The sequence below is a fragment of the Danio aesculapii genome, chromosome 17 (assembly GCF_903798145.1).
Source record: "Danio aesculapii chromosome 17, fDanAes4.1, whole genome shotgun sequence".
In the NCBI taxonomy this organism is placed as follows: Eukaryota; Metazoa; Chordata; class Actinopteri; order Cypriniformes; family Danionidae; genus Danio; species Danio aesculapii.
This window is the reverse complement of record NC_079451.1, coordinates 28,774,755-28,802,656: the sequence shown is the minus strand read 5'-3', so window position 1 is coordinate 28,802,656 and position 27,902 is coordinate 28,774,755. Positions and strand designations below refer to the sequence as shown.

Genomic DNA, 27,902 nt, shown 5'->3' with positions numbered 1-27,902 from the left:
AATTTCCCTTTATTATTATTATGTGTTACATTTGTTGTGAAACTTTTTGACTGATTAAAGTGGGAGGAATTTTATAATTCTGGCTCATTTCTTTTGGGTTTCTTCTTCTTTTCTTGGCTAGATTTGGTTTATATACACATACACAGTTTTCATTTTACAGTGGGCTCAGTGGTTAGCACTGTTACCTCACAGTAAGAAGGTCGCTGGTTCGAGTCCTGTTTCGACCAGTTGGCATTTCTGTGTGTAGTTTACATGTTCTCCCTGTTTGTGTGTGGGTTTCCCTAAAATTGTCCGTAGTGTATGAATGAGAAAGTGTGTGGGTGTTTCCCGTACTGGGTCGTGGCTGAAAGGGCATCAGCTGCGTAAAACATATGCTGGAATAGTTGGCAATTCATTCTGCTGTGGCAACTCCTGATAAATAAGAGACAAAGCTGAAGGAAAATGAATGAGCAGTGGGTAATGCTGTCGCCTCACAGCCAGAAGGTCGCTGGTTCGAGCCTCGACTGGGTCAGTTGGCTTTTCTGTGTGGAGTTTGCATGTTCTCCTTGGTTCATGTGGGTTTCCTCCGGGTGCTCGGTTTCCCCCAGTCCAACGACATGTGCTATAGGTTAATTGAATAAACTAAATTGGCCCATACTGTATGTGTATATAATGTTTCCAGTAGTGGGTTGCCGCTGGAAGGGCATCTGCTATGTAAAACATATTCTGGATAAGTTGGCAGTTGACCCCCTGATGAGTAAGGGACTAAGCTGAAAGAAAATGAATGAATGAACTTTTAATAAAATAAAGTGCCATGTTTTCAGGCCTGTTTTTTAAGACTTCAGACTTAGCTGCTGATTGATTACAAGCAAGTTGGCATGCTGTCCCGGGAGAGAGCCCTGAGCTCCCTTCTGTTTGCAGTGCAAGAGTGGAGCTCTGAGCTTAGGTAAGTCTCAAGAACTCCCCAAGTTTTGATAAGAGCTGATGACAGAAATGATTGGTGTGAAGAGATATGTTTTTGACTGTAGTGCTAAATTTAGATTGATCAATTCACATATGGTGGCATGCTTTTTGAACTGTGGGGGAAAACCCACGCAAGGACAGAAGAACAACTAACTTCGCACAGAAACGACAGCCAACCTGTTTAAGGACTAGAACCAGTGACGTTCTTTCTGTGAGGCAACAGTGTCAATCACTGGGCCACCGTGCCACCCTATGAAGGGAAAGGTGGTGGGGTGGAAGGGGGATTCTTCAAATCGAAGATGACTGCAGTGAGAAACCCTTGGCTCTTTATAGTGGGTTCGGAATCGTCTGATTGGGTGAATCATACATTAATGCGGAACCAGCCGTCTTCAATCATAATCACGTGATCCTCGAAATTAGTTTATAAATAAACTTCACATTACATTTTAGACAACATAGGACCAATGTTTGAACTTCAGAGAAGTCATCCCCGCAATCAATTCAGTTTAATAACCGTGTAAACATAGATGGATTAACCAGAACAAGGCAAAATTTGGGCCTTGAAAATCAGTCAAGTGAATGGGTCAGTGAAAATCTTAATATACGTCTAAAAAATATGCCATTAGTGGACTAGTCATCAAATACACTGATTAGAAAGACTTCCTTCATGTGTATTTGATGACAAACCTATTATAAGACATTTCTAATTTTTTAGATTTTCTCTGACAGCCCAAATTTAGCCTTGTTTTAGCCAGGATATCCTGTGTTTGGACATCTAGATATTTAAAAAACACAAAAAAAGCTTGCTGGAATAAAATCATAATCTATTTTAATAACTCTGTATGGCAATGGTCTCAAATTCCTGGAGGGCCGCAGCTCTGCATAATTTAGCTCCATCCACCTTCAACTCACACCTGCTTAATAGTCTCTAGTAGTCTTGAACATCTTGATTAGTTGATTGAGGATCAGCTGTGTTTGATTAGTGTTGGAGCAAAACTGCAGAGCTGCGGCCCTCCAGGAGTCGAGCTTGAGACCTATGCTGTATAGTACAATGTTATTTGGACCTGGAATTTTTCTTAATATGTTTAAATGTTGTTTTGGCAGTATTTATATTCTGCTATAGAGTATTAAAGTAGCTCTGTTATATTTTTTATAGAGTAGTTAAGTGTTTATCGTTAGATAGGAACTTGTATTTTTTATATTATTGTCTTGTTGTTGCCTTCACATTTTTTCACATCTCCTAACCTAAAAGTAAATGCTTTCAGGTCTATACTTTGTTTTTCTTAATCAGCCACTCACAAAGTAGCAAGTGAAGCATTTAGGCACATAGACTTCAAGATGATCTGCTGAAACTCAACATCAGAATGATGGAGAAAGGTTTTTGACGTGATTTTAAACATGGCATGGTTGATGGGCTCCTCTGGCTATTTCAGAAACTGCAGATCTACTATGATTTTCATGCACAAACCATTTCTAGAGTTCATAGAGTATGGACTAAAATAGAAAATATCCAGTAATCAGCAGTTCTGTGGGTAAAAAAAAGCCATGTGGATGTCAGAGGAGAGGTGACCAGACAGGTTAAAAGCCACCAATTAAAACCCTTTTAGGCTCAAAACCTTTCGACCATCATCTCAACTTCTAAACATTCCCTTCATTTTTGCTAGTTTGCTGAAGACAATGCTGTTTAAATCACAACAACTCCAAAACAAGAGCTGGATTAAACAGTCTTTATATACAGGTAAACGAACCGTCCACCAGCAACTGCGATCCATTTCCACAGCTGTGCTTATCCAATGGTGTGGTGAAAAGAGTGATCCGCTGAGGCTCTAACACCGTCTTACAGTTTGAACAGTTCTCCAGAATGATTTGACTGGCAGAGAAGAGCCGTGTCGAGTTGCTTCTCGGGTGCAGTTTCCATGAACGGTTCTACTCTGATGTGCATGTCCCAAGAACGCATTTCTTTTTGTGATCTGCAGGTCTCATTTAACATGCTGTGACAGTTGTTGGAATGCATCACTGCTGTTTGTTTTTGCCTGTGCTGCTCTAGAGATGTGATTCAACACAGTCTCTGGAGATCCCAGTTCTAGCAGTTTTAGAAAACACTGAAGTTTTTTTTCTTTCTTTCTTAACTGGCCCTGTGTTGTTAGTGGTAATAGTCTATTTCCTGTGAGCCAGTCTAGGAAGATGAGTTCTCTCTCCTTCCACCCTGACCCACTTACTATAGGAATCCAGTCCGGGGGTTCCAGAAATGCTGTTCAGAGGTCAGTGGAGTTCACTTCTGCTCATGTCAAAAGGCAGATTAGCACTGAACAAAACCTGTTGAGCATTTATTTCTAGAAGTATACAGTTTCTATTTTAATGTAAGGCCAAGTGGACAGGTTTTGCTGTGTTTAAGCTATGTATGATCAAAATGTTTAATTTTTTTATTATTTCATTTTTAAAATATGTAATGTGTTGTGTATTAGTTGAGAGCCTTTGCTCCCTTTAAAATGTATATTATATTACAGGTGAAGCAGTGGCGCAGTAGGTAGTGCTGTCGCCTCACAGCAAGAAGGTCGCTGGTTCGAGCCTCGGCTGGGTCAGTTGGCGTTTCTGTAAATTCTCCCTGCGTTCGTGTGGGTTTACTCCGGGTGCTCCGGTTTCTCCAGCAGTCCAAAGACATGCGGTACAGGTAAATTGGGTAGGCTTAGTGCATTAGTGTGAATGAGTGTGTATGGATGTTTCCCAGAGATGGGTTGCAGCTGGAAGAGCATCCGCTGCGTAAACATGTGTCGGATAAATTGCCTGTTCATTCCGCTGTGGCGACCCTGGATTAATAAAGGGACTAAGCCGAAAAGAAAGTGAATGAATGACTATTGTGTTATATTATTATCATATTAGTATAAACGATATCGAAGATTGGAAAAAATGTATTGCAAGCTTGTGAGTCTATGTAATGTCTGTGTAGCGCATTTGTAATGTTTCTATAGGGTATTTATCATGTATGGCCATACACACAAAGTGCTTCACAATCATGAGGGCGGTCTCTCCACACCACCAAGAATTAGGACCTAGGTTTAACATCTCATCTGAAAGACGACGTTCACTGACAGTATAGTGTTCCCTTCACTTTACTGGGTCATTAGGTCACAGACCGCCGATTGAGTGCCTCCTGCTGGCCTCATTAACACCACTTCCAACAGCAACCTAGTTTTCCATTGTGGTCTCCTATCCAGGTACTGACCCGGCTCAGCACTGCTTGGCTTCAGTGAGTAACCAGTCTTGGGTGATATATCTGTGGACGAGTATCAAATACCAAACACTAATTTAAATGATCCTGGAAACACCAAAATATCACGTCTGTCTTACGAGGACACAGAATTGTAAAATAACATAGGTATGACGTAGTTGAACTCTATTAAGGTGGTTTACAAGGACAAGCTTTGAGTCCTCGTTATTCAAAACGCTTATAAACATACTTAACGGGGTCTTCTGACATTCAAATTTGCCACAGGCTTCCTGTGAGGGTGAGTTTGGGGGTAAGGTCATGTAATAAGTGTTCTTTACAGTCTAAAATACATTACATATCAAATTACATCTTGTTATTGTCTCCAGCGTTAGGCCTGTATTAAATGTGACTTTCTTTGTCACTTCTATAAAGAGGCTGATGTATTACATAATCTAATTTGCATAAGTGTTATGTAATTATACAAATTTTGAGAGAAGATGAATGGCTTCAGCTCTGTAATATGGGTCACGACTTGAGAATGAACCGTTCTGACTCATTCACTGTATTGTAAAGCCTATACTGCCATCTACAGGTGGGATTTACTCTGTTTTTGATTCCAAGGCCTCACTTTATTCGCAACACTAATAAATAAATTAAAACATTCCAGTGTAGTTTTATTTAATTTTAAAGATTAAAATCAATTTAAGAATCGCTGGTGTAAAGACTGCACACACAGTTTAAAATCTAAAGCAGAGGTGAATAGTACTTTAAATGATGCGTTCCTGTCAATTACTATAAATAATGAGTAAATTCCTAATATTAACAATATTTTTTTATAAAAGGATAACAGCTGTAGAACCAGGAAAACATCCTGTTAAAGTGACGCAATGAAACTGGACTATAACACTGAGATGCAGAGCATAAAGGACCCTGTGGCCTTGACGTGGACACAGCTGGCAGTGGCAGCACTAAACTGAGTCCCATCATTCCTCTCTCTCCCTCATTGTCTCTCTCACAGTCCCCGTACAGTATAAAATGCAAGACTATACAATGAGAAGTGCTTCTTTACTGTCACTGTGCATATATCTTCATCTCATTCATTCAGTTATGCAGGAGTGCAATATTTCTAAGAGTGCATTGACAATATTTATTATATTTTATAGTTATGCCAATTCGTTTTCGACATTGATTATGTGTGTTTTTGCAATAGCATCAAAAGCTTAAACATCCTGGTTTTATGATGCACATTCCTCTTCCAAGCACCTTGTAAAGGAGCAGTAAAGGACACTTCTGGAGAAAGGGTACAGCGGGTCAAGAGGATCAGCCATAAGTTGCCACACACAAGCATTCCAGACCAGTGCTCTGGGCAACCTATATGCGTGTAAAAGAGCATAGCATGGTTAAAAAAAATACAAGCCTGTATTTGTGCATAAATATGGCCATGATGGTTATCTAAATGCAAAGCTTAATTAAAACCCAGTATCCTGTGGCACTCAGGATATGCCTAATATTACTCTGAGGCAGACTATATACAGGAATCAGAGAGTGCCTTTAAGACCTTTTTAGGACTCTTTCCATACCTTTTAAGACCTTATAACATCTTTTCAATTGGAAACACTTGCAAGATTTTAACTTACAGCATATTTACTAAATATTACTATAAGAAATGAATCCAAAACTAAAACATGATTCATATACTGAATACAAATCTGTTAAATCTAGCTAATTCACAGGTAGGGGGCCTGTAGAATTGCAGAAATAATGGTGTTTGCAGTGGTTACTGCAGTAAACAAAGCAGCATGATGTCAGATCTAGTAGGATTTCATTGATTTTATAAACTACACAGCATCCTCATATTCACAGATTTAATTCAGGTAAACTGTAGCATACAACCATGCACTGCATAATCAAAATTGATATAAAATTTAATACTTTGCAAAATAGCATTTAAGATTTGTAATACTTTTTAAGGGCCTTAAATTTCACTACATAGAATTTATCATCTTTTAATACTTTTTAAGACCCGGTGGACACCCTGTGAGGGGAAGGGAGACAACATTTGCGTCTATTTGCTGGTTTAGTAGGGTGTCTTAGACACTTTAAAGCTGATACGACTCAGAAAACTCCCACATGAAAAAATACTATAGTACTGTAAATATGCCTAGTATAGTGTTTTTAAATCATACTGAAGTAGGCCTATACTTGCATTAATCTGTATTGGAAATTCTAAAATTGCTGTGCAACATAAACAACATCACACTGTACTAAGTTTTCTACAACAATATATATATATATATATATATATATATTATATATATATATATATATATATATTATATATTATATATATATATATATATATATATATATATATTATACTAAAATACACCACAGTTATTGTAGTAAAAACTAAGGTAGATATGCTGCAGTATTTATTACAGTTCATTACTTCACTATTGTATGATGTAGCATTCGTTACTTATTTTTTCCCAAGTGTGCTGCAGCTATGTAGTCTTTTTGAGACCGTCTTAAACCAGAAAACCATAATTGATAATTGTTTCAAGATTTATAATGACATGATTAAGCTAATTTGATGTAATAAAAAAGTTGAACCCAAAATCTGCAGCTAATCTTCAGGCTTCATGTACAGTATCGAATGAATGGTTCAAACATTCTCACGACAATCAGAATCACTATTCACCTCACCGTGCGCGTGCATCACTGGAACGCCAATGAACCGTGCGCGAGACCCCGCGCGACCTGAGGTGAGGAGAGATGAACAACAGCAGCTCTCAAAATATTAAAGCACAAACATGTCAGGAAAACTCTGAGTGTTACATCTGCAGCTCCACAGAGACGGACTGACTATCTGGAATGGATTCCAGGGATGTTATTCCAGGAAAAAGGAGCTCTGGAGAAACTGTAACTTGATTTCATGAAGAAACAGCTGAAAGTCGGTGAACTCGAGTAGTCTTTTTATCTTATCCTATAGCTTTTCATCTCAGGATGTAAACCTGCGTCAACGTGATACAATTTTGAACACTACCTAATTTACACATGAATCATTTTAGAATAAGTATTAGTATAAGTATAATAATATCGCGTAGCTTTAAATATGCGTAGGTTCCTGATCGGTGTTTACTTCGTATAGCCTTTCATATTCTATTGAAGTGTAATTGCGGTGTTTATCTTACACTGTTTTAGATCATCTTTATTGCATTTTTTCTCGCATGTGTTTGTATTTGTGTGTATGTGTCGCCAATCCATACCAGTAATGTTTTAAGGAAATTTCATTGATCATTAGAAATACAGTGTATCATAATTAATTTGCTCCAAATTCCCAAATAGTGCTTTTGACACAATTCAGTATCAGAAAGAGCTTTATTGCCAGGTATGTTCACACATACGAGGAATTGTTTTCGTGACAGAGTTTCTACAGTGCAACACAATTACAGATAAAAAACAGATACAAAAAACAGATAATAATATATTTTAAAAATAGAAGTAGTGAATGAAAATATACAAAATGACAAGTGTATGTACAGGTATATTACTATATACAACGTTATATATGCAGCTGTTATGTGCAAATTGGCATGTAAACTGTGTTGTTAAATAAGTGTATATGTGTGTATAAAAAGTGTATAGCAAGTAGTGATGTTTGGTTTCACAAACGATTCATCTAAACGTTTCGACTGATTTTGCATGCTTTCTTTTTTTGCATGCTTTCTTTCTTTTTCTTTTTTTTTATCACAGCCAAAAAAATATTGCTTTTGATTATAGTCATGCATTAATACCTTCATATTGACTGCTATATGAACAACATTTATCCTCTGGACAGCAGCCAAACTTGGACGAGAATGTCTGGAACAGACAAACCCTAAATTCAGAGAAGAGTTTCAGAGTGGTCGTACGTCTGTGTGCCCCTGAAAACACACACTCACACACAGGTCTTGCATACTCTCACATATATATATATATATAGCATTTTGATTTTGGACTTACTTAAACTTATCCAGATTTTCTGATATTTAAAATCATAACAAAGCTTAACCCAAAACTTCTCAATTCCTCAGTGAACAGAGCAGAACATTGTATCTGCACTGATGAACCCAGAGCCTCCATCAAAGTGACACATCTCAACGATTAGTTGTTGACACTGGAAGGGTGATTTTGTATCAGAATGAATCAAAGATATAATTTCAGTTCATTCATCATCCTCTTAACTAAAAACAGCAATAAAACTCAAGTTCAATAAACTCAAGTATATTGTTATCATTCCTCAGAGTCACAAGCGTCACATTATAGATTTTGATGACGTCTTAAATGAGGAGGCGTCTCAGAGAGATGTTTATGAGTCAACAACAAAGGTTTTTCTTACTGTATATATAATATACCTAGTTCTTTAATGTTTGGTTTGTAAATTGAGAAGCCAATCATCCTCTCTCTCTTTCTGCCCCAGTCTCTGGTGGAGTATCTAATCCAGGGTTATAATGGCTGTGTAATTGTCTATGGCTCTCCGGGCAGTGGTAAAACTCACACCATGCAGGGATGCAGCGTTTCAGCCAAGCACAGAGGAATCATCAGTCGCGCTGCTGAGGACATCTTCAACTGTATCAAACCCTCTGGCTGTTGCTGTTTAAGAAATTGCTTTGTGAAATGTCAAATTTTTCACATCACAGTCCTTTTCTTGCTCTCCATTGTCTTGTATGCTCTCCTAAATACACAAAATAGATTCTTGAACAACCTTAATTTCAATAAACCAGCCCCCAACGCATCTCACTGCAAAATCAGAGTGTCATTCTACCACATCTTTAATGAGAAGATTTATGACCTATTGGTAAGTATGTTGTAACATTTCTATCACTGTCAGACTGTATCTACGTACTACTATTTAAAGTTTGGAGCCATCAAGATGTTTTGAATGAAGACTAAGATAACAGTACTTCTCTTGAAAATGTACAGTAAAAACAGAAATATTATGAAACATTGTTTTTGTTAGCTGTTTTCTATTTAATATATTAAAAAAATGTAAATTATTCCTTTGGTGGCAACCCAAATCAAATCAAATGAATTTTATTGTCACATCATCAGCAGCATGTGTACTACGATGAGTGAAAAGCTTAGGTGCTGGCTCCAGACAGTGCAAAATACAACCACAGTGCGAACAACAACAACATACTCCAAAAAACCAAACAATAAAAAACAATGTAGAATTATTAATGTTGACAGAAATACATCTTCTACGTCTTCTAGAAGACAATAAATATGTGAAAGACAATAAAAGACAATAAATGCTTTAAAAGGGAGCTCGCAACACAGCGGCCACGCTCCGGTGACATCTTGGAATTTTTCATTACAATGGAAAACATTCATTCATTTTATTTTCGGCTTAGTCCCTTTATTAATCAGGGGTCGCCACAGCGGAATGAACCGCCATCTTATCCAGCATATGTTTTACGCAGTGGATGCTCTTCCAGCTGCAATCCATCACTGGGAAAAATCCATACACACTCATGCACTACAGACAATTTAGCTTACCCAGTTCACCTATAATACATGTTTTTGGACTTGTATGGGAAACCGGAAAACTCACAACGAACATGGGGAGAACATGCAAACTCCACACAGAAATGCTAACTGATCCAGCTGGGGCTTGAACCAGCGACCTTCTTGCTGTGAGGCGATTGTGCTACCCACTGCGCCACTGTGCTGCCCACAATGGAAAACATATATAAGTAATATTCTTCGATATTTGTATAAAGTTCAATAAATGGGCATTTATTTGAAATAGATTTATTAACATTGTAAGTCTTTGCTGTCATTTATGATCATTTAATGCATCATTACTGCATAATGTAAAATAAAAAAAAAGTTTAAAAAGGAAATTAAAGTGTATAGCAATTTTTGGAATGCATTTTTATGGTTCCTATAAATGACTATAACCTGCAGCATTTTGAAAAAGGCTTTGAGAATCTGAAAGAACTAGAAGTAAATATTTGAAATGTTTGAGATCAAAAGATCTGTTTACATCGATAAAAATAATGATAACAAGAAAGTTTTGTAAAAAAACAACAAAAAAATTATATTAACTCACACATCACAGCTATAATGATTATGAGAAACAATGTTTATTCATTTTCTTTAGGCTTAGTCTCTTTATTAATCAGAGGTTGCCACAGCGGAATGACAGCCAGCGGAATGAACTTATTCAGCATGTGTTTTACGCAGTGGATGCCCTTCCAGCCACAACCCAGCACTGGAAAACACCCATACACTCTTGCAATTCACACCCACACATACAATACAGCCAATTTAGTTTATTCAATTCTCCTATAGCTTTGGATTGTAGGGTAAACTGGAGCACCCAGAAACCCACGCGAACATGGAGAGAACATGCAACTCCCCACAGAAATGCCAACTGACCCAGGGCTCGAATCAGTGACCTTCTTGCTATGAGGCCACAGCGCTACCCACTACGCCACCTTGTAGCCAGAAGGAAGGTGTTCAGAAGCTATTTTGTCTGTCTTTCATCAGGATCCAAAGGGCAGTGAGGTGATCTGGGTGCGTGACTGTGAGGAGGTGGTGCGTCTTGATGGATTGACGGAGGTGGATGTCAGCTCCGCCCACGATCTGCTACAGGTGCATCGCAGAGGCTCCGCCCTCAGACACACAGGTGAGATTCTGCTGTGTGAAGTATAATAATCAGGCTGATCTCAGCATGCTTTAACACAGTGGTTCTCAACCATGTTCTTAGAGGACCACCAGCACTGCACGTTTTGGATGCCTCCTTTGTCTGTCACACCCATTACAGGTCTTTCAGTCTCTACTAATGAGCTGCTGATCTGAATCAGGTGTGTTTGGTTAAGAAGACATGGAAAATGTCTTCAGAGCTGGTGATCCTCCAGGAACGTGGTTGAGAAAAACTGCTTTAATAGATGATTTGTCATACACTTCTAACTTTCTGCAGGGATCTCAAAGGGAGATTTTCCAAGCCGGTCCCACATGGTATTTAACATTGTGGTCATTAACACTATGTCTCAAGCCCCTGGTAGGTGTTTTCATGTTTTCTAAACAGAAATGTCTGTGTAGAGCAGGGGTGTCCAAATCTGGTCCTGGAGGGCCAGTGTCCTGCAAACTTTAGTTCCAATCCCAATCAGACACCCCTGGGCTAGCTAATCAACCTCTTACTAGGCTTTCTAGAAACATCCTTGCAAGTATGTTGAGGTAAGTTGGAGCTAAAACCTGCTGTACACCGGCCCTCCTGGACCGAGTTTGGACACTCCTGGTGTAGAGTATCCCAGAATGATTTTTTGGGATGTTTTCCAAGCTTTTTTTACGGACACTTGATTATCCCACTGAATAAAAAAAGTAATTGCGACTTTTTACCCCACAACTTTTTACCTTTATGTTTTTCTTACAATTTTGAATCAATTCTGATTTGTTGCAAATATAAACACGCAATTCCATGTCAGAATTGTGAGATATAAACCTGCAATTCTGAAGATTGCACAGTGTGCACAGTTAATGATAAAGAGTAGATTTATAATCAATACCAAGACAGGTCAAAGGAATTTCCCACAGCTTCTGAAATGACTTAGAATGACCTTTTATTATGAACTACCGCTCAAAAGTTTGGAGTCAGTATGATTTTTAGGGGTTTTCACCTTTAATGTGATAGGATAGTGAAGGACAGACAGGAAAGCAGTGGGAGCAGAGAGAGAGAGGAAGGATCGGTAAAGGACCTCTAGCTGGGAATTGAACTCAGGCAAATAAGCTTATCCTGCTCACCAAAGCTGCATTTATTTAATCTAAAATACAGCACACATTGTAAAATTGTGAAATGTTATTGCATAAAATAACTGTTCAAAAGTAGTTTACAATTTAATTTAATCATTTATTCCAGTGATTTAAAGATGATTTTTCAGCTTCAATACGCCAGTCTTCACAGTCAAATGATCCTTCAGAAATCGCTCTAAAAATAATAATTATTGTTAATATTATTATTAATATTATCATTATTATTAATAGTAATAAATGCAATAATGACTGGACTAATAATTTCATTTGAAAATACATACAAGTAATAAATAAATATTTAATAAATAAGTATTTAACATTTTTTACATTTTAATAAATGCCGTCTTGATGAACAGAATAAAAATTAAAAAAAAAAGCAGGAAAAAAAACGACCCCAAACTTTTGACTGGTAGTGTATGTACAATCTTTTCCATAATTATAGTTTCTTTAATCAGGATTATCCAGTCATTGACATGAAGGAGTTCTGTCCCCATTTATTCAAAATTAATTTCCTCCCCAGCTTCAGCAAAGGTTTAAAGACATCTGAATGTTCAAAAAAGGGGGGTGGGCAGAACCCATAGGAAGCACTTTAACTGGGAGGCTGTAACCTTCTGTTTATGCATTATTGACTGTTTGTCATAAACACCATTCCAAAAAATCAGCAGTCATAGGACATTCCCAAAGTGAAATAATGTGCCAAATGTGGGTTTTTATAATGCAATATTTATTTTAAAAAAGTTTATATATATATATATATATATATATATATATATATATATATATATATATATATATATATATATATATATATATATATATATATATATATATATATATATATATATATACACACACACTTAGAATTGTGTGGAAAAAAGACTATTTTAAATTTTATTTTATTTATTTAGTGGCGTAAACAGGCTTCCATATTGTCATCGTACTACACTTGCAAAGTTGATTCCTCATTGTATACCCAGATGTTTAAGTAATAAGTTACACTGATGTTCTGTAACTTGTTTTAATGAGTAATTCAGTCCATTTGTAGGTCAATAACTCCCCTCAGTCAAACCCCTACACATAATTCAGCTCTAGGAACCTCTGCCTGGGGTCTGATTGTTATTGTAGAGAGATATGAACATACCAGAGCCTCCCACAGGGTCTCCCAGTGCCCCCCTGCAGCGGTGTGTTGCAAACCCACAGTGTTGAAGTGTAATTATATGCTATTTATACAAATCTGATTAACCACCTCCCTTTGTGTGTGTTTTTGTTGAATGGTTGCAGAGGGAGTTTTGACAGCCAGCAAACTCACTCTGGTAAGATGATAGCATCAGAGACTCCTTTCAGCATAACTGAAATATTAGGTATTCTCTGCATGAAATACACATTCTCAGCATACTTGTGGTAAGCAGCATATTTGTCTTTGAATTAAAAAAGATTTAGGAAACTTATATGAATGTTGGTTTGTTTTTGATAGGTGGATCTGGCAAGCTCGGGAAAAGTAAGTTGAGGTGCTAATCTAAAATAAGTGAGAGCATTTGACCTATTGATTTTTCTATCATAATTTAAGAAATTTATGATAATTAATATACACTACCTGACAAAAGTCTTGTGGCCTATCCAAGTTTTAGGAACAGCAAATAATAACTTAATTTCTAGTTGATCATTTGGTGTCAGAGGTGACTTGTATAAAAGGCAAAGACCTCTAGATCACTCTTATTTTACCAAAATAATATGATCATGCCTTGATTTTTAGTTATTTAATTAGGACAGTAAGGTCTTGTCACTTAACAGAAATAATGTACAGTATAGAATATAAAGTCACGGTGCAGTGGAAAAAGAATAAATATTGTCTATGACTCCCATGAGCTTAGAGGACTGCATCCATCTCTGCAATAACTTATTAATAAAGTCATCTGGAATGGCAAAGAAAGCATTCTTGCAGGACTTCCAGAGTTCAAGATTCTTTGGATTCATCTTTAATGCTTCCACCCTCAAATTACCCCAGACTAGCTCAATAATGTTCATATCTGGTCACTGGGCTGGCCAATCCTGGAGCACCTTGATCTACTTTGCTTTCAGAAACTTTGATGGAACTTTGATGAAGCATGAGAAGGAGCGCTATCCTGCTGAAGAATTAGCCCTCTCCTGTGGTTTGTAATGTAATGGGCAACACAAATGTCTTGATACCTCAGGCTGTTGATGTTGCCATCCACTCTGCAGATCTCTCGAACGCCCCCATACTGAATGTAACACCAAACCTGCAGTATTTGTGATGACTGGGATGCAGTTGTACAGATGATTTATCAGAAAAATCTACCTTCTGCCACTTTTCCAAATGATAAACTAGAAGTCAAGTTATTATTGGTTGTTCTTACAACTGAGATCAACGACAAGACTTTTCAGGTAGTGTATATTAAATGTAATATTTGCAAATATTTGACTTTGAAATATAAAAAGTATGTAATTGACTACATTAACAAGTGACTTTCTTTATGAATGAATAAACATTTTCATTTAACTGATTTATTCGAAGCATTGATTCATTCAGAAACATAAAAGCCACTGAATGTACTGTACAAGTAAGGCTTTGAATCATTTATTCACCCTGATTATTTAACCCATTATATTTACACTATATTGTAAGTATACACGACATTTAGTTTCACAATATCAAAATTCTGAATTTTTTTTTGTCATAAGTATGAAAAAAAAAGTTTTTTTTTCCATATTTCAGAAAAAGATATCTAGAATGGAATAAGATAACTCTTGGAACGAAACTTGCAAGAAAATGTCAGTTTTGAGTTTATATTTAGCTTTTCTACATTATATCTTTTAATTTTCTATGAAATTCTCTATTAAATTGCTTTTCTATGAAAAGCAACAAGTTAGATTTCTGTTGCAAATTTAGAAAGGCAAAATAAAAACTCAAAAATGTGACTTTTCTTCCAATTTAGGGTTTTTTTGAGAGTTGTAAGTTATATCTTACAATTTATTTCTCTGAATATTAAGAAAAAATATTATGCAAGGAAGATAAAGCTAATTAAAAGTCACAATTAGCTTTTTTCACAGTTTATGTTTGTTTAATTAACACGTACGGGAAAACGATATTCTTAGCCGTGCTGTTTTACCTAATATCAGAAACACATAGATATTCATCAGTTTTATATGACAAATACCGTTTCAATTCTTTTTTTTTACCCACTGCTTCATTAGTGTCGCGCTTCTGTGGTTCCTGACATGAAGAGAACTTTCAATGCCACAAATGAAAACCCGCAAGAGACCAAGATGCTGAAACGCTCCCTCACCATATTCGGAAATGTTAGTAATACCTCAAACATGTCAGCACACACACACAAAAAAGCTTGTACTATCCTATTATCGCTGTTGTCCCGGTCAGACAGAGGGCATTTTTGAAGAGCAGGGATTGTTTTGAGTATCCCAAGACGTACTCCAGTGATTATTTATCAGTGTAAGAGCCGTATCTTAATCATATCAATGTGTTGGCTGCATATGCAGGAAATTAGACACAGGAAATGATCTGTAGGGTTACATAGCTTTCCGTTTAGGGAAGGGGGACATGTCATGTCATATCTAACACAGGGAAAATTATTTCTGCAGAATACTGGCCTTTTTGTTTGCTTATTTACAAGTAGATAATGCTGAGACCTCTTCTTCCCTGTTTTGAAATTTCTCACTGCGAAAAATTCCAGTCCATTTAGATACAAATCCCATAAAAAGGTTTTGATGTACCTGTTCTAGTAGTAAATGTGCTGTACTTAAATACATTACAATACAAAATGACAAACCTTTTATATTTTTAGGTGATTTTTGCCCTCGGTTCTGCAGGATCCCAGCATGTCCCATACAGAGAATCAAAGTTGACCCGAGCACTAAGGGACTGGTGAGTATCATCAACAAACTGTAGCTTTTCTTCAACATTTATGTATATTTTCTGAGTTTGATGTTTATTTCGGTGTCTTAGTTTAGGGGGGAACTGCCGGACATGTTTAGTGGTCACAGTGTCATCTCAGTCATCGTCAGTATCTGAAACTCTCAGTTCTCTTCAGTTTGCCTCTAGAGCCATGGCTGTTCCTTGCCGACCCATATTCCCATCTCAGTTACATTACACACCAGAACAGGTATTCACTCTTCCCTAAAACATTTACACATACTTTCAGAATACGCAGTACATCACACTTAAACAAGTGCATGCATGATCTTTCAAGATATAGTGGAGATGAAAATTAGAGCACAATTTATGAGCACTTGATTGTTTTCAGAAACAGTGTAATCTCAATCTTTCAAAATATGAAGGAATTTTAGTAAAACAGTGTTTAACAAACTAACCAAGGCACATATTTAATTAGAAAACAAAATGTCTACTTCAGAAAGAAAGATTAAAAATATAATTTCTGAACATTACAGCACTTGATAATGAGTAGTGTTCTGGTTTTTGCTAACTAGTCTTTTACAGACATTACTAGTCACTCACAGCACATCAATAGTTTCACACTGCTCTCCTGTGATATTGATTCTTCATTTTCAATCAGGTTTAGATCAGGACTTTGGGCTGCCATTTCATTATTTTAGAGTTTTCAGTGTTAAAGAACTTGCTTTACCTATTTAGCTGTAAAATGACTCATTGTCCTGCATACAAATTATGCTGCTTGGGCAAATGAGTGCAGGGGAGCAACCACGTTACTGAAGGAGCTTCTGAAAAACATTTGCGTTCTCACTGCCTTGAAGCTTTATAAGAAGCCAAAAACTCCTAATGCAGAAATGGGCACTAAACCATGACACTTTACCTCAAAATACACTTCTTTACACACAGCACAGAACCAACTGACCATTAATATTCTCCACATTATTCTGTCATCTACTGCATTTGTTTTTCATAAATGGCCAGGCTTTTTGAAGCACTAGAATGAGTTAGTCACGTTTTAAAGTAGCAGTTCTAAAAAATACTTTAGAAAATACAGATCAATAACTTGGGAGGAATGTGAAAGTGTTCTCAAATATTGAAATATCTCATTTAAGTTTTTTACTGTGCTTTAGAATATATGCACTTATGAAATATGCTTTTTTTCATTGCTTTACAGCTCATGATTTCAATGATCGATAGATCTGTCCTTCACAACACATGCAGCCATCTCAGATCAGTTCATCCAGACATTTTAATCTAGTTCGAGAACATGTTTGAAGAACCAAATTAGCCAGAGATCAGTTATCAAGATTAGAAGATCAAAGATCTGTCAAATCATCTCAGATCATTTAAACGGGGTACGAAGAACAGACCCCAGATCTAATCCTGTTTATATGAAATAAGCCTGCTCTCAAGCAGGTTTGAACTCTTGGAAGAGTTTTTAAGAGCGAAACGATCCTGGATCAGGTCAAATCGTTAATAACCAAATCCAGCTAATTTAGTAATCCAGAGCTAGAGGACCCCAGAGCTAGATACTGGGAGCAAGCCACGTAACCTCCAGACTGGCAGGCCAGGAAAGCCAGGACACAGGATAGCAAACAGGCAGCAATAACTACACAATTAAATAATAAAACTAACTAATTCTAAATGAAAATATGAAATAAAATATAAATCCTAGTACAAAGAAATCTAGGTTGACTTGGGCAAAACAGAAATAAAGACTTCTAGAATCTCAATAAGAGAAATTAAACAATCAAAAACATAACTAATCAATTACTAATACTAGACTGGGATTGCCAGAAAAATGGAACAAAAATGGTATAGGATAAAAGCAAGACAAAGATCAGAACTCAAAATTAAGTAAACACTAGGAACAAACAAAAGAAAGTAGTAGCTACAAACAAACAATAAATATTTAAATAAACAAGAGAACAGGCAAGACAAAACACTATGTAAGGATACAAGGCTAGGATACAAGACAAGCTCACATGGAGCAAGCGAGCAAAGAAATGAGAACGCACAGCACAATATATAGAACAAAGCACACAAGAGACAGGTGAAAACAATCAGGATAACAAGGTCTAAATAAAGCTGCGGTCACACTGGGCTTTTCCTCCCATAGACTTCCATTCCAATGCACACAAATGCGTCAGACCGGAAAAGCAGGGTCATGCGTCAAGTTTCGCAGTTCGCTACGGTGCAAAGTTCAAGCTTGATGAACTCTGACCTGCGAAATTGCATCACTTGACTGCGTGAGACCAATCGAGGATCAAAACAGGACCTCCCTGGACAGAAATTTAAAACATGGAGCAATCGCTCGCTTTTTTAAATGTCTAATCATCTTGTTTAATCCCGCCCCTTTTCGCAGCGCCGTACAACAGAATTTCGCACACACAAAGCCCAGTGTGATCACAGCTTAAGAGGGCAGGGTAATTCAAAACAAGGAATTGATGCAATCTGAGCTGCATCCAATGCTTTTTAATGCACTCACCTAAACTCACCCCTAACCCTACTCCTCAAAGTGACGTCACTAGTTCCATTGAGAGTATTGTGTCTGACATTGCATCTCTGCGGGATGTACTCTCAGCTTGCATCATAAAGGCTGCATCCAGATACTGTTGTGACAAACAGGGTAACATTATACACTGACAGGACAGACTAGACTGTCAGGTCAGGACCATGACACCTATATATATATATATATATATATATATATATATATATATATATATATATATATATAATTCATTCATTCATTAATTTTCTTTTTGGCTTAGTCCCTTTATTAATCTGGTGTCTCCACAGCGGAATGAACTGCCAATATATATAATTAATTTCATGAAAAACACAACCATAAACACTTATCCAACAATAAACATCCAACTTTGCTACTGTGATAAACATCAATTTTCATGTTAATTGAGTGATTATGTAAAAACACTTCACATTTACGCATCAAACAATTCCGGTAAAACCTTATACACACAAATATAACTGTTTTCTAAAATCATCTCATTTTATAAATTAAGTAATCTCCTAAAACATATTGTAGGTATGCGCATATCTAAACGGGAAGAAGGACATTAATCATCTGAACAGACAGCAGATTTTACCGCCGGTTGGATTTGACAGAAGGGTGAGATTTAAACACACACACACAAAGCACATACTCCCATAGACACAATTTATAGGTTCACTTCAAACCCTGAATGTGTCCGTATGTCAAGTGCCCTTTTGCAGCTGAGCGAGTCGTAAAAATGAGAGGCAACTTTTATGTGCTCATCAGTTTCACTCCTCATTTGAATAGTTTTGCCTCTTGTGGCCTGTTTCTAAAGTTACAGTATAGTGAGAGAGAACAGTATCAGGAATGAACCAGAAGAATACAGAGTTCATCTGAATTTGTAATATCCACATCCAGACCTTGTGTAAATTAGAGCTGGGATACACATACAGTGCCATGGAACAAATACTGGGTCAAACAGGTCAAATTCTTTAAGAAACAACATATAAAATCTTTCAAAACACTTTTAAGATATAAAATAGGACTCCACACTGTGACAAATTGTAAACAGTACATTGATTTGAGTTGCAAAATATTTTTGCTCACCAAACACAGAATTTGTACCAAACAACAAATAGTAATTAATTAATTCCTTATAGAAATCTGATCTGATAGCAATATATGCAAACTACATATGTCACATACAATCTTTTGATTTCACATATACACTCACTGGCCACTCTATTAGGAACACCTTACTAGTACCGGGTTGGACACCCTTTCGAGTTCAGAACTGCCTTAATCCTTTAAAACTCAAGGTCATGTTCAAAAAACTAGTCTGAGATGATTCGCGCTTTATGACAAGGTACATTACCTTGCTGAAATAAGCCATCAGAAGATGGGTTCACTGTGGTCATAAAAGGAATGGACATGGTCAGCAACAATACTCGGGTAGGCTGTGGCGTTGACACAATGCATAATTGGTACTAATGGGCCCAAAAGTGTGGCAAGAAAATATCCCCCACACCGTTACACCACCACCAGCAGCCTAAACCGTTGATACAAGGCAGGATGGATCCATGCTTTCATGTTGTTGATACCAACTTCTGACCCTACTATCTGAATGTTGCAGCAGAAATCGAGACTCATCAGACCAGGCAACATTTTTCCAATCTTCTATTGTACAATTTTGGTGAGCCTGTGCTAATTGTAGCCTCAGTTTCCTGTTCTTAGCTGACAGGAGTGGCACCCGGTGCAGTCTTCTGCTGCTGTAGCCCATCTGCCTCAAGGTTGGACGTGTTGTGCGTTCAGAGATGCTCTTCTATATACCTCAGTTGTAACGAATGGTTATTTGAGTTACTGTTGCCTTTCTTTTAGCTCAGACCAGTCTGGTCATTCTCCTTTGACCTCTGGCATCAACAAGGCATTTGCGTCTACAGAACTGCCGCTCACTGGATATTTTCTGTTTTTAAGACCATTCTCTGTAAACTCTAGAGATGGTTATGCGTGAAAAACCTAGTAGATCAGCAGATTCTGAAATACTCAAACCAACCTGTCTGGCACCAATAACCATGCCACGTTCACAGTCATTTAAATCAACTTTCTGATGCTGGGTTTGAACTGCAGCAGTTCGTCTTGACCATCTCTACATGCCTAGATGCATTGAGCTGCTGCCATGTGATTGGCTGATGAGAAATTTTAGTTAACGAGCTGTTGGACAGGTGTACCTAATAAAGTGGCTGGTGTGTGTATAAAATATGTGTAATTTATTGAACATATATATCAAAATATTGTAAAAATGGCCATTTACATTTTTTTCAAACACTGGAATTACAAATATTGTATGTACACATTTGTTCAAATATATTTGCTGTATTTTTTATATATATATATGGCCATATATCAGAGTTCCTTATGGGGTGCCAACTCTAGCTGAGCCTGTGCTATAAGATTTTACCAGTTACTATAAAGGAATAAGAGACTGATTGATGACATAATTGATCAATCAGAATCTAGTATTGTAGAAAACGGGTTTATACTATATTCATACTAGATTGTATTAATAAATAATGATTTTATTAAAGTCAGAGGATTTATATTGATTATTTTTAAGAGCCAGGGTCTCTCTTGTCATTTGTTTTGTTTAGTATAACTTCAAAATAATTGTAGTGTGTAAAATCAAATAAGAATAGTGCAAAAATTTTATCTTTTAAAAGTTCACAAGCATCTATACTAATTATAGCTATTTTAGATAAATGTCATATGGTTATTGAATTGACAGAATAATAGTGCAGTGTACTATAACTTCCATGCTTTGTTTTAAAAGTATCTTGTTTTTGCACACAGTATGACTTTGTATATTCATGCTTTGTGCTTCATTGTATTATGTTCAGCCACAGACATGCTTGCTTCCGGTGCTTTTGAGTTCATTCAGTCCCACAGAACCTAAACTCGGCTCAAGTCACTGTGCGGATGGACTCGAGCTCAAAACCTTTCTCCCCCAGCTGGAGAAACCAGGCCAAGCTGACCCACCAGGTCATTACAGCCGCAGCTCTCGACCTGGAGATGAGAAGAACAGAACTGATGGTAGCAAAAGCAGCATTATCAGTTTTATAATGACTTAAATCAGGAATCACTAAACCTTGAAATCTGAACCTTGCAGGTAGGATGACCCGCTCACTGTCTCGTTGCCTGTCTAGTGCAGTTCTCCATGATACTGGAGGGAGAGACAGAACTGGAAAGACATTGGAGTTTTCATCTGCACAGCGGCGGTCTGTTGAACGTCTCTCCACATCTTCTCTTGAACCTGTTTCATCTCCTTCAGCAGCTGTGGAGTGTCCAAACTGCACCCACGAGCGGAAGATCAGAGAGGAATACGACAAGATCATCGTTCAGGCAACGAGAGACAAAGACTCACTTAGTCAAAAAGTAGCAGAACTGGAGGATGAGTTGAGGAAGAGAGAAACTCAGGAGAGAGAAGAGGCGATATGCTGGAAGAAGAAACAAAGGGAGGAAGAATCCACCAGCAGCACATCTGAAGATCAAGGAATATTCCAGACTGCTGAGGTAAAACACATCAGAGCATCTAATGCATGTCATTTTATTTTTTATAGAGGAGTCAGGCTATTGTAAATGAAACTGTAGGTTTTTATTTCAGAAAATAGGAAAATTGTATTCTTTAGAGGGGGCATGGTGGCCCAGTGGTTAGACATGTTGTCTCACAGCAAGAAGGTTGCTGGTTCAAGTCCCCCTAAGTCAGCTGGCATTTCTGTGTGGAGTTTGCATGTTCTCCTCGTGTTGACGTGGGTTTCCTCCAGGTGCTCTGGTTTTCCTCACAGTCCAAAGACATGCGCTATAGGTGAATTGAATAAACTAAATTGGCCATAGTGTATGAGTGTGTGTGAATGCGAAAGTGTATGGGTGTTTCCCGGTACTGGGATGCCGCTGGAAGGGAATGCGCTGTATAAAACATATGCTAGATAAGTTGGTGGTTCATTCCGCTGTGACAACCCCTGATGAAAAAAGGGACTAAGCCAAAGGAAAATGAATGAATATTTTTTAAATTATTTAAGGGTTTTTCACATTAATAAAAAAAATTAAGGAACTGTTGTCATTTTAAAGGGATAGTTCACCTAAAAATGAAAATTAAAAAAATTTTATTAAACAAAACTCATTTATTCAACCTTCACTTGTTTAAAACCTATTTGAGTTTCTTAATTTCTTCTGCTTTTACAAAAGAAGATATTTTGAAGAATGGTGGTTGCTGTGACCCAATAGCTTTCTAGTACTTCTAATATGATCTAGTAGTATGGAATTCGATGGGTGACAGCAACCAGCAATCTTAAAATTATTTTCTTTTCTGTTCAACAGAAGAAAGAAACACATCAAGTTTTTAAACCACATTAGGGAGACTAAATGATGAGGTAATTTTCATTTTTGGATGAACTATCCCATTAACTGATAACTGGCCCACTGGTGGGCACATTTGCCATTGCATATTTAAAGAAACAGTACATGTTTTTTTTAAATAGGCTCGTTTCACAAGTGACCAAGAGTTGAACAGAGTCGATCACTTAAATTCAACAATTTTTGAATCAATTTAGTCGCTCTTTTAGCATAACTATTTCCATAAAACATTGAATAATTTAGATCACATATAATATATTATAATATAATATAATATAATATAATATAATATAATATAGGGCTGCACGGTGGCACAGTGGGTAGCATGATCGCCTCACAGCAAAAAGGTTGCTGGTTCGAGCCTTGGCTGGGTAAGTTGGCATTTCTGTGTGGTGTTTGCCCGTGGAGTTTGAGCTCTCCTTGTGTTCGTGTGGATTTCCTCTAGGTGCTCCGGTTTCTCCCACAGTCCAAAGACATGTGATATAGGTGAATTGGTTAGGCTAAATTTTCTGTAGTGTATGAGTGTGGGTGAGTGTGTATGGATGTTTCCCAGAGTTGGGTTGCGGCTGGTAGGGCATCCGCTGCATAAAACATGTGCTGGATAAATTGGCGGTTCATTCCCCTGTGGCGACCCCGGATTAATAAAGGGACTAAGCCAAAAAGAAAATGAATGAATTAATATAATAATAATATAATATAATATAATATAATATAATATAATATAATATAATATAATATAATATAATATAATATAATATAATATAATATAATATAATATAATATAATAATATAATATATAAACTTACTTCTGCATTGCCATCCAGAAAGTTTGGGGTTTATTATTGTATTATTAGTTGTTGAATTATTATCAGGTAGATGTAAATGTTTAAAAAAAATTGAGTTTTTCATTTTACAAAAAATTGCAGAGAGTCCAGGATAGTTTGCTGTTTTTAGCTACAAATATTGTCTTAAAATGCAAACTGATGGTGTAAGGGTATTGCGCAATCCAGAGTGTGTGTGTGTGTGACAGGAATGTCTCTGTTCGTTCCACAGTTGTGTTTGCAAACAGAAGCAGCAGGTCTGAGAGCAGAGCTGAGCGTGTGTCATGAAAGAGAGAGAGTGCTGAACTCTGACAGGGACAGACTGAGCCGGGACGTCCAGGACCTGCTCACACAGATCAACTGCACCACAGAGACAAACAGCCAGATTGTGTCAACCCTAAACAACCAGCGGGTGCATATCACACACAGCCTGCCAACACTGAGTTTGAGCATGTGAAGCAAAAAGTGCAGTTATTTGTCTGTGATTGATTGTGTTATTGTTGTGCGGTTTGTATGGCAGGAGAGCTTGTTGGCTGAACTGCAGACCAGCAGAGAGGAGCTTGAGAGATTTCGAGAGAGTGTGTCTCTGACCCTCAGCCAGCTCAAGACTGAAAAGGTTTCATCTGTCTGTAATCGTATTATTAATTTAAAGTATTGTTTATTTGCTAACTTGATTTCTTTATGTAATTATCATTCTAGAAATAACAACAGTATAATAAACCAGATTTTTAAGTGATAACTCACCCAAGAAATGAAAAACTTTCATTAATTTACTCATGCTTAGGCCCATCCAAGATGTAGATAATATTTTTTTTCTTAATGAGAAAATCAAATTGATCAAATTAATTTATTTATTTATTTATTTATTTATTTATTTATTTATTTATTTATTTATTTATTTATTTATTTATTTATTTTTATTTTTATTTTTTTAACATTGATATTTAGTCTCTACAGCAGGGTTGACCAACCTCAGTTCTGGAGGGCCGGTGTCCTGCAAAGTTTAGTTCTAACCCCAAAGGCCTTCTAGAAACATCTCTGCAGGTGTGTTGAGGCAAGTTGGAGCTAAAATCTGCAGGACATGGACCAAGTTTGGGCACACCTGCCATACAGCCTCCACTGGATAATGAAATTAGATGTGTGATGCCCTCTATTGGTTGATTATGTGAATTACAGATGATGTTCATTTATTCAAAGACGAAAAGTGTTTTTTAATGATCAAAACAATAAAAGTGTATTTTTTTATTTAACATGTGATTATGTGAATAACACATCATTTTAATTTTACAGACAGAACTGATGTCACGATTAGAGGAAGCAAGTAGTTCCTATGAAAAGGTATTCTACACTGCTGATTAAAACCTTTTTTTTCTTCGAAAAGTGTTATTTTTCCCTAATATTTTTTAAATAAGTCTCTTATGCTTATGAACAGCATTTATTGTAAAAATTTAAATTCAGAGTGCAGCATCTCGCACGCAGGATCAATGTAATGGGCTCTATACACAGCTAGAGTTTTAAAACCAATGATAAACTTCTGGTAAAAGCTTAATGTGACTTTTCAATTTCACAAGGTGGTTTTTACAGCATTGCTGTTGTAATATAATTACAATAGATTCAGTTAAGTAGACTTCAGCATTCATTTTGTTGTTCAAGCGTAAAACGAAATGAAAGACCATTGTAGCCACTAGCGCCATCAGTAGCAACAGGCTAGCGCAGAAATTCCATTGTAAATATTGTGGTAAAATAAACTGTCATATTTTAAAGACATGGCGGGATGGAGTTAGACAAAGGAATGGGGCTAGACAAACCATATTTTTTTAACAACAACAACACACAACCCTCTCCTACAAATGAGGACTGGTTGTATGATCGCCGGACCCATGGTTTCTGTGCAGTATTGCCAAAAGTGCCAGGAGTGAAAATATTACTATTTACCCACCTGCAGAGAAAGTTGTAACAGACAGAGGATTAGTTGTAACACGTGCTTATGAAGTCAGATTTCACACAAGTAAATCCAGTTTACTTCAGATAGTATATTTAAATTTTTTTTATTCTACAAAGCACAGCGTGTTTATTTATCTATTTGATGAACACGTTTGGATTTATTTGCTTTATTATGCATTATTATACAATGCATTTATTTGCATTATTAGCAACAAAAATATTTTCTACTAAAAAACATTTTTATATAAAAAGTTGTCAACATAACACTCACAATTCTAAATGTTTTTATTAGTTTAATTGTTGTTCAACAGTGTGTGGATAGTTTGTAACACCCATTACAACTAACCCTGCAGTGTCGTGTTTTCCTCAAAACTGGCTAGCAGTCACTGTGTGCTCTTTACGTCTTTCAAAATGATTCCATCTTTTAGCCTAGAAGACAATAATCATAACAACATAAGATTTTACGTACATACTTTCACAGATTTTCTGAAAAAAAAAAAATAAATAATAATATATATATATATATATATATATATAGAGAGAGAGAGAGAGAGTACAATAAAAATACTTTTATGCTGCAAAAATGGTTTCTCCTGTGTCTCTGATTTCGCAAAACTTTTTCTGTAATTGGCAGGAAGACATCTGCTGACACTGTGGTGAAAACCTCTGAAGCATGCATGGTTAACCCTGATCAAATAACTTAAAACTCTGTGCTACATTTTACTCCGCATTACTTCGTGCCCCACGTTCCCCTACATCCTAGCTGGGCAAAAATACATTAAAAATTTTACCCCAATATAACTGAAAAAAATATTACTGACCCCCAACTTTTAAATGGTAGTGTGCATTTATTGCATACTTGTTTTCAAAGAAAATAAATTTAAAAAGTATTAAGGTATATGTATGTATGTATTCTGCTTTTACAGGTGTGCATGGAAAATGCTGCTTTGAGACAGAAGCTAAAGTCATTTTTGCTGGAGATCAACTCAGCTCCCTTCATAGGCTCCAGCAGTCCAGATACAAACCCTCCACACACAGTCACAAGCAACACAGAGATGATCGTCGTATCACACCACGTGTCTCAGCAGCATCCAGCAGCTGGCACAAAAGGCAGGAGACCCACATAGTCATATTTCCATTATCTTATGAAGTAAAAATAAAGCAGCTTTAGCATCGGTATCAGTCGTAGTTGATGTGCTTGTTTTTGTGATTTCACAGGAAGCGAGTGTTGCTTCAGTCAGGATGGAGGGTTTCAGCATCCTGAGGAGGGGTTTACTGAGAAATCTCAAGCCAAAAACGACAGCAACTGTGAACAGCTTCTTTATAAACCCCCCAACCTCTACAAACAGCTGTGAGCCTCTAGACTTATGTGCTCTGGACTTATAAGTTTATGTTTGACTGTCATTCGACTTATATTTGGTTTCTGCAGGCGGAGGGAGCACAGTCTGCTGCTGGACGTGATGCTGGTGCTGTACAGGAGAGAGTGGTTTCTGCAGGACGCCATACCGTATGTCAGACGGACACTCAGAAAGTGTGGCCTGAGGCCTGAGGATATAGACTAAACACTGTCAACTTGTGTGTGAGCGAATGAAAGAAGTGAAAGTTGTCCCCAAAATCCAATTCAAAGTAAATATTCCTCTACAAAGCATGCAAGACTCAAAAGAGCACAAGCACAGTGTAAAATGATCGTAAAGGTTGTGCATGCAGCTTCTGATGTCATACATTGAGTCAGTAACTTTGTGTGACTGACAGTTCAACATTAACTTATAATAAGTTGTATAGAATTTCCACCAAGGGCCAAAATCAGGGGCGGATTGGCCATTTGGCAATTCTGGCAAATGCCAGAAGGGCCGGACAATGTTGGGTCGGTCAGTTTTTTTTTTTTTTTTTTTAATATGTATTTTTATATGTATTTTTACATACATGCAGCTTTTATCTCCTGCAAGATGTGAATATTATGCTGCTGATGATAATAGTAGTAGTAATAATAATAGTAAACGTTAATCATTTGGCCCAATCGGCGACGGCCGGCTGGTTTCGAAAGGGGCCGACCCAATCAGAGGTTACGCAGACGTAATTAAAATCTGGCAAGAATGTCAAACAAACAGTAAGTGCAACACAAGCTAATTGTCAGAGATGGACCGTCTGTGTGTGTGATACACATTCACAGGTTACTTCTATCATAAGTAATAGCAGACAAATGGTCTAAACAGACAGCACATGGACTCTACAAAATTCACAGATTATTTGTTATAAACAGGTTTTTGTTCCTCTCACATACATGTTTGAATATCTACAGTATTACACATGGTACTGCTTATATTATTTCACCATCTGTACCCCAATATAAGTACTAAA

At 36.9% G+C, this 27,902-nt stretch overlaps 1 protein-coding gene across 1 annotated transcript; it reads left to right on the top strand.

Moving 5' to 3' along the window:
* Positions 1-1,241: 1,241 nt before the first annotated feature.
* Positions 1,242-27,346, top strand: si:ch211-63b16.4 (uncharacterized). Its single transcript, XM_056477279.1, has 20 exons — positions 1,242-1,274; positions 8,437-8,520; positions 8,613-8,763; positions 8,917-8,990; positions 10,688-10,826; positions 11,121-11,201; positions 13,232-13,263; positions 13,425-13,448; positions 15,164-15,268; positions 15,772-15,851; positions 15,933-16,089; positions 18,925-19,008; positions 21,267-21,459; positions 21,536-21,939; positions 23,833-24,012; positions 24,121-24,216; positions 24,891-24,938; positions 26,471-26,654; positions 26,763-26,895; positions 26,974-27,346. Exons 1-20 carry the CDS (start codon positions 1,242-1,244, stop codon positions 27,104-27,106), a joined length of 2,415 nt encoding a protein of 804 aa, XP_056333254.1. The 3' UTR covers positions 27,107-27,346.
* The last annotated feature ends 556 nt before the right edge of the window (positions 27,347-27,902 follow it).

Excerpts from the sequence above, each read along its gene's own strand:
- si:ch211-63b16.4 (XM_056477279.1), top strand. The coding sequence starts at position 1,242 with ATGACTGCAGTGAGAAACCCTTGGCTCTTTATA. Across the intron at positions 19,009-21,266 it reads CGGTTGGATTTGACAGAAGG|CCACAGACATGCTTGCTTCC; the intron begins GTGAGATTTAAA and ends TATTATGTTCAG. Across the intron at positions 24,013-24,120 it reads CAACCCTAAACAACCAGCGG|GAGAGCTTGTTGGCTGAACT; the intron begins GTGCATATCACA and ends TTTGTATGGCAG.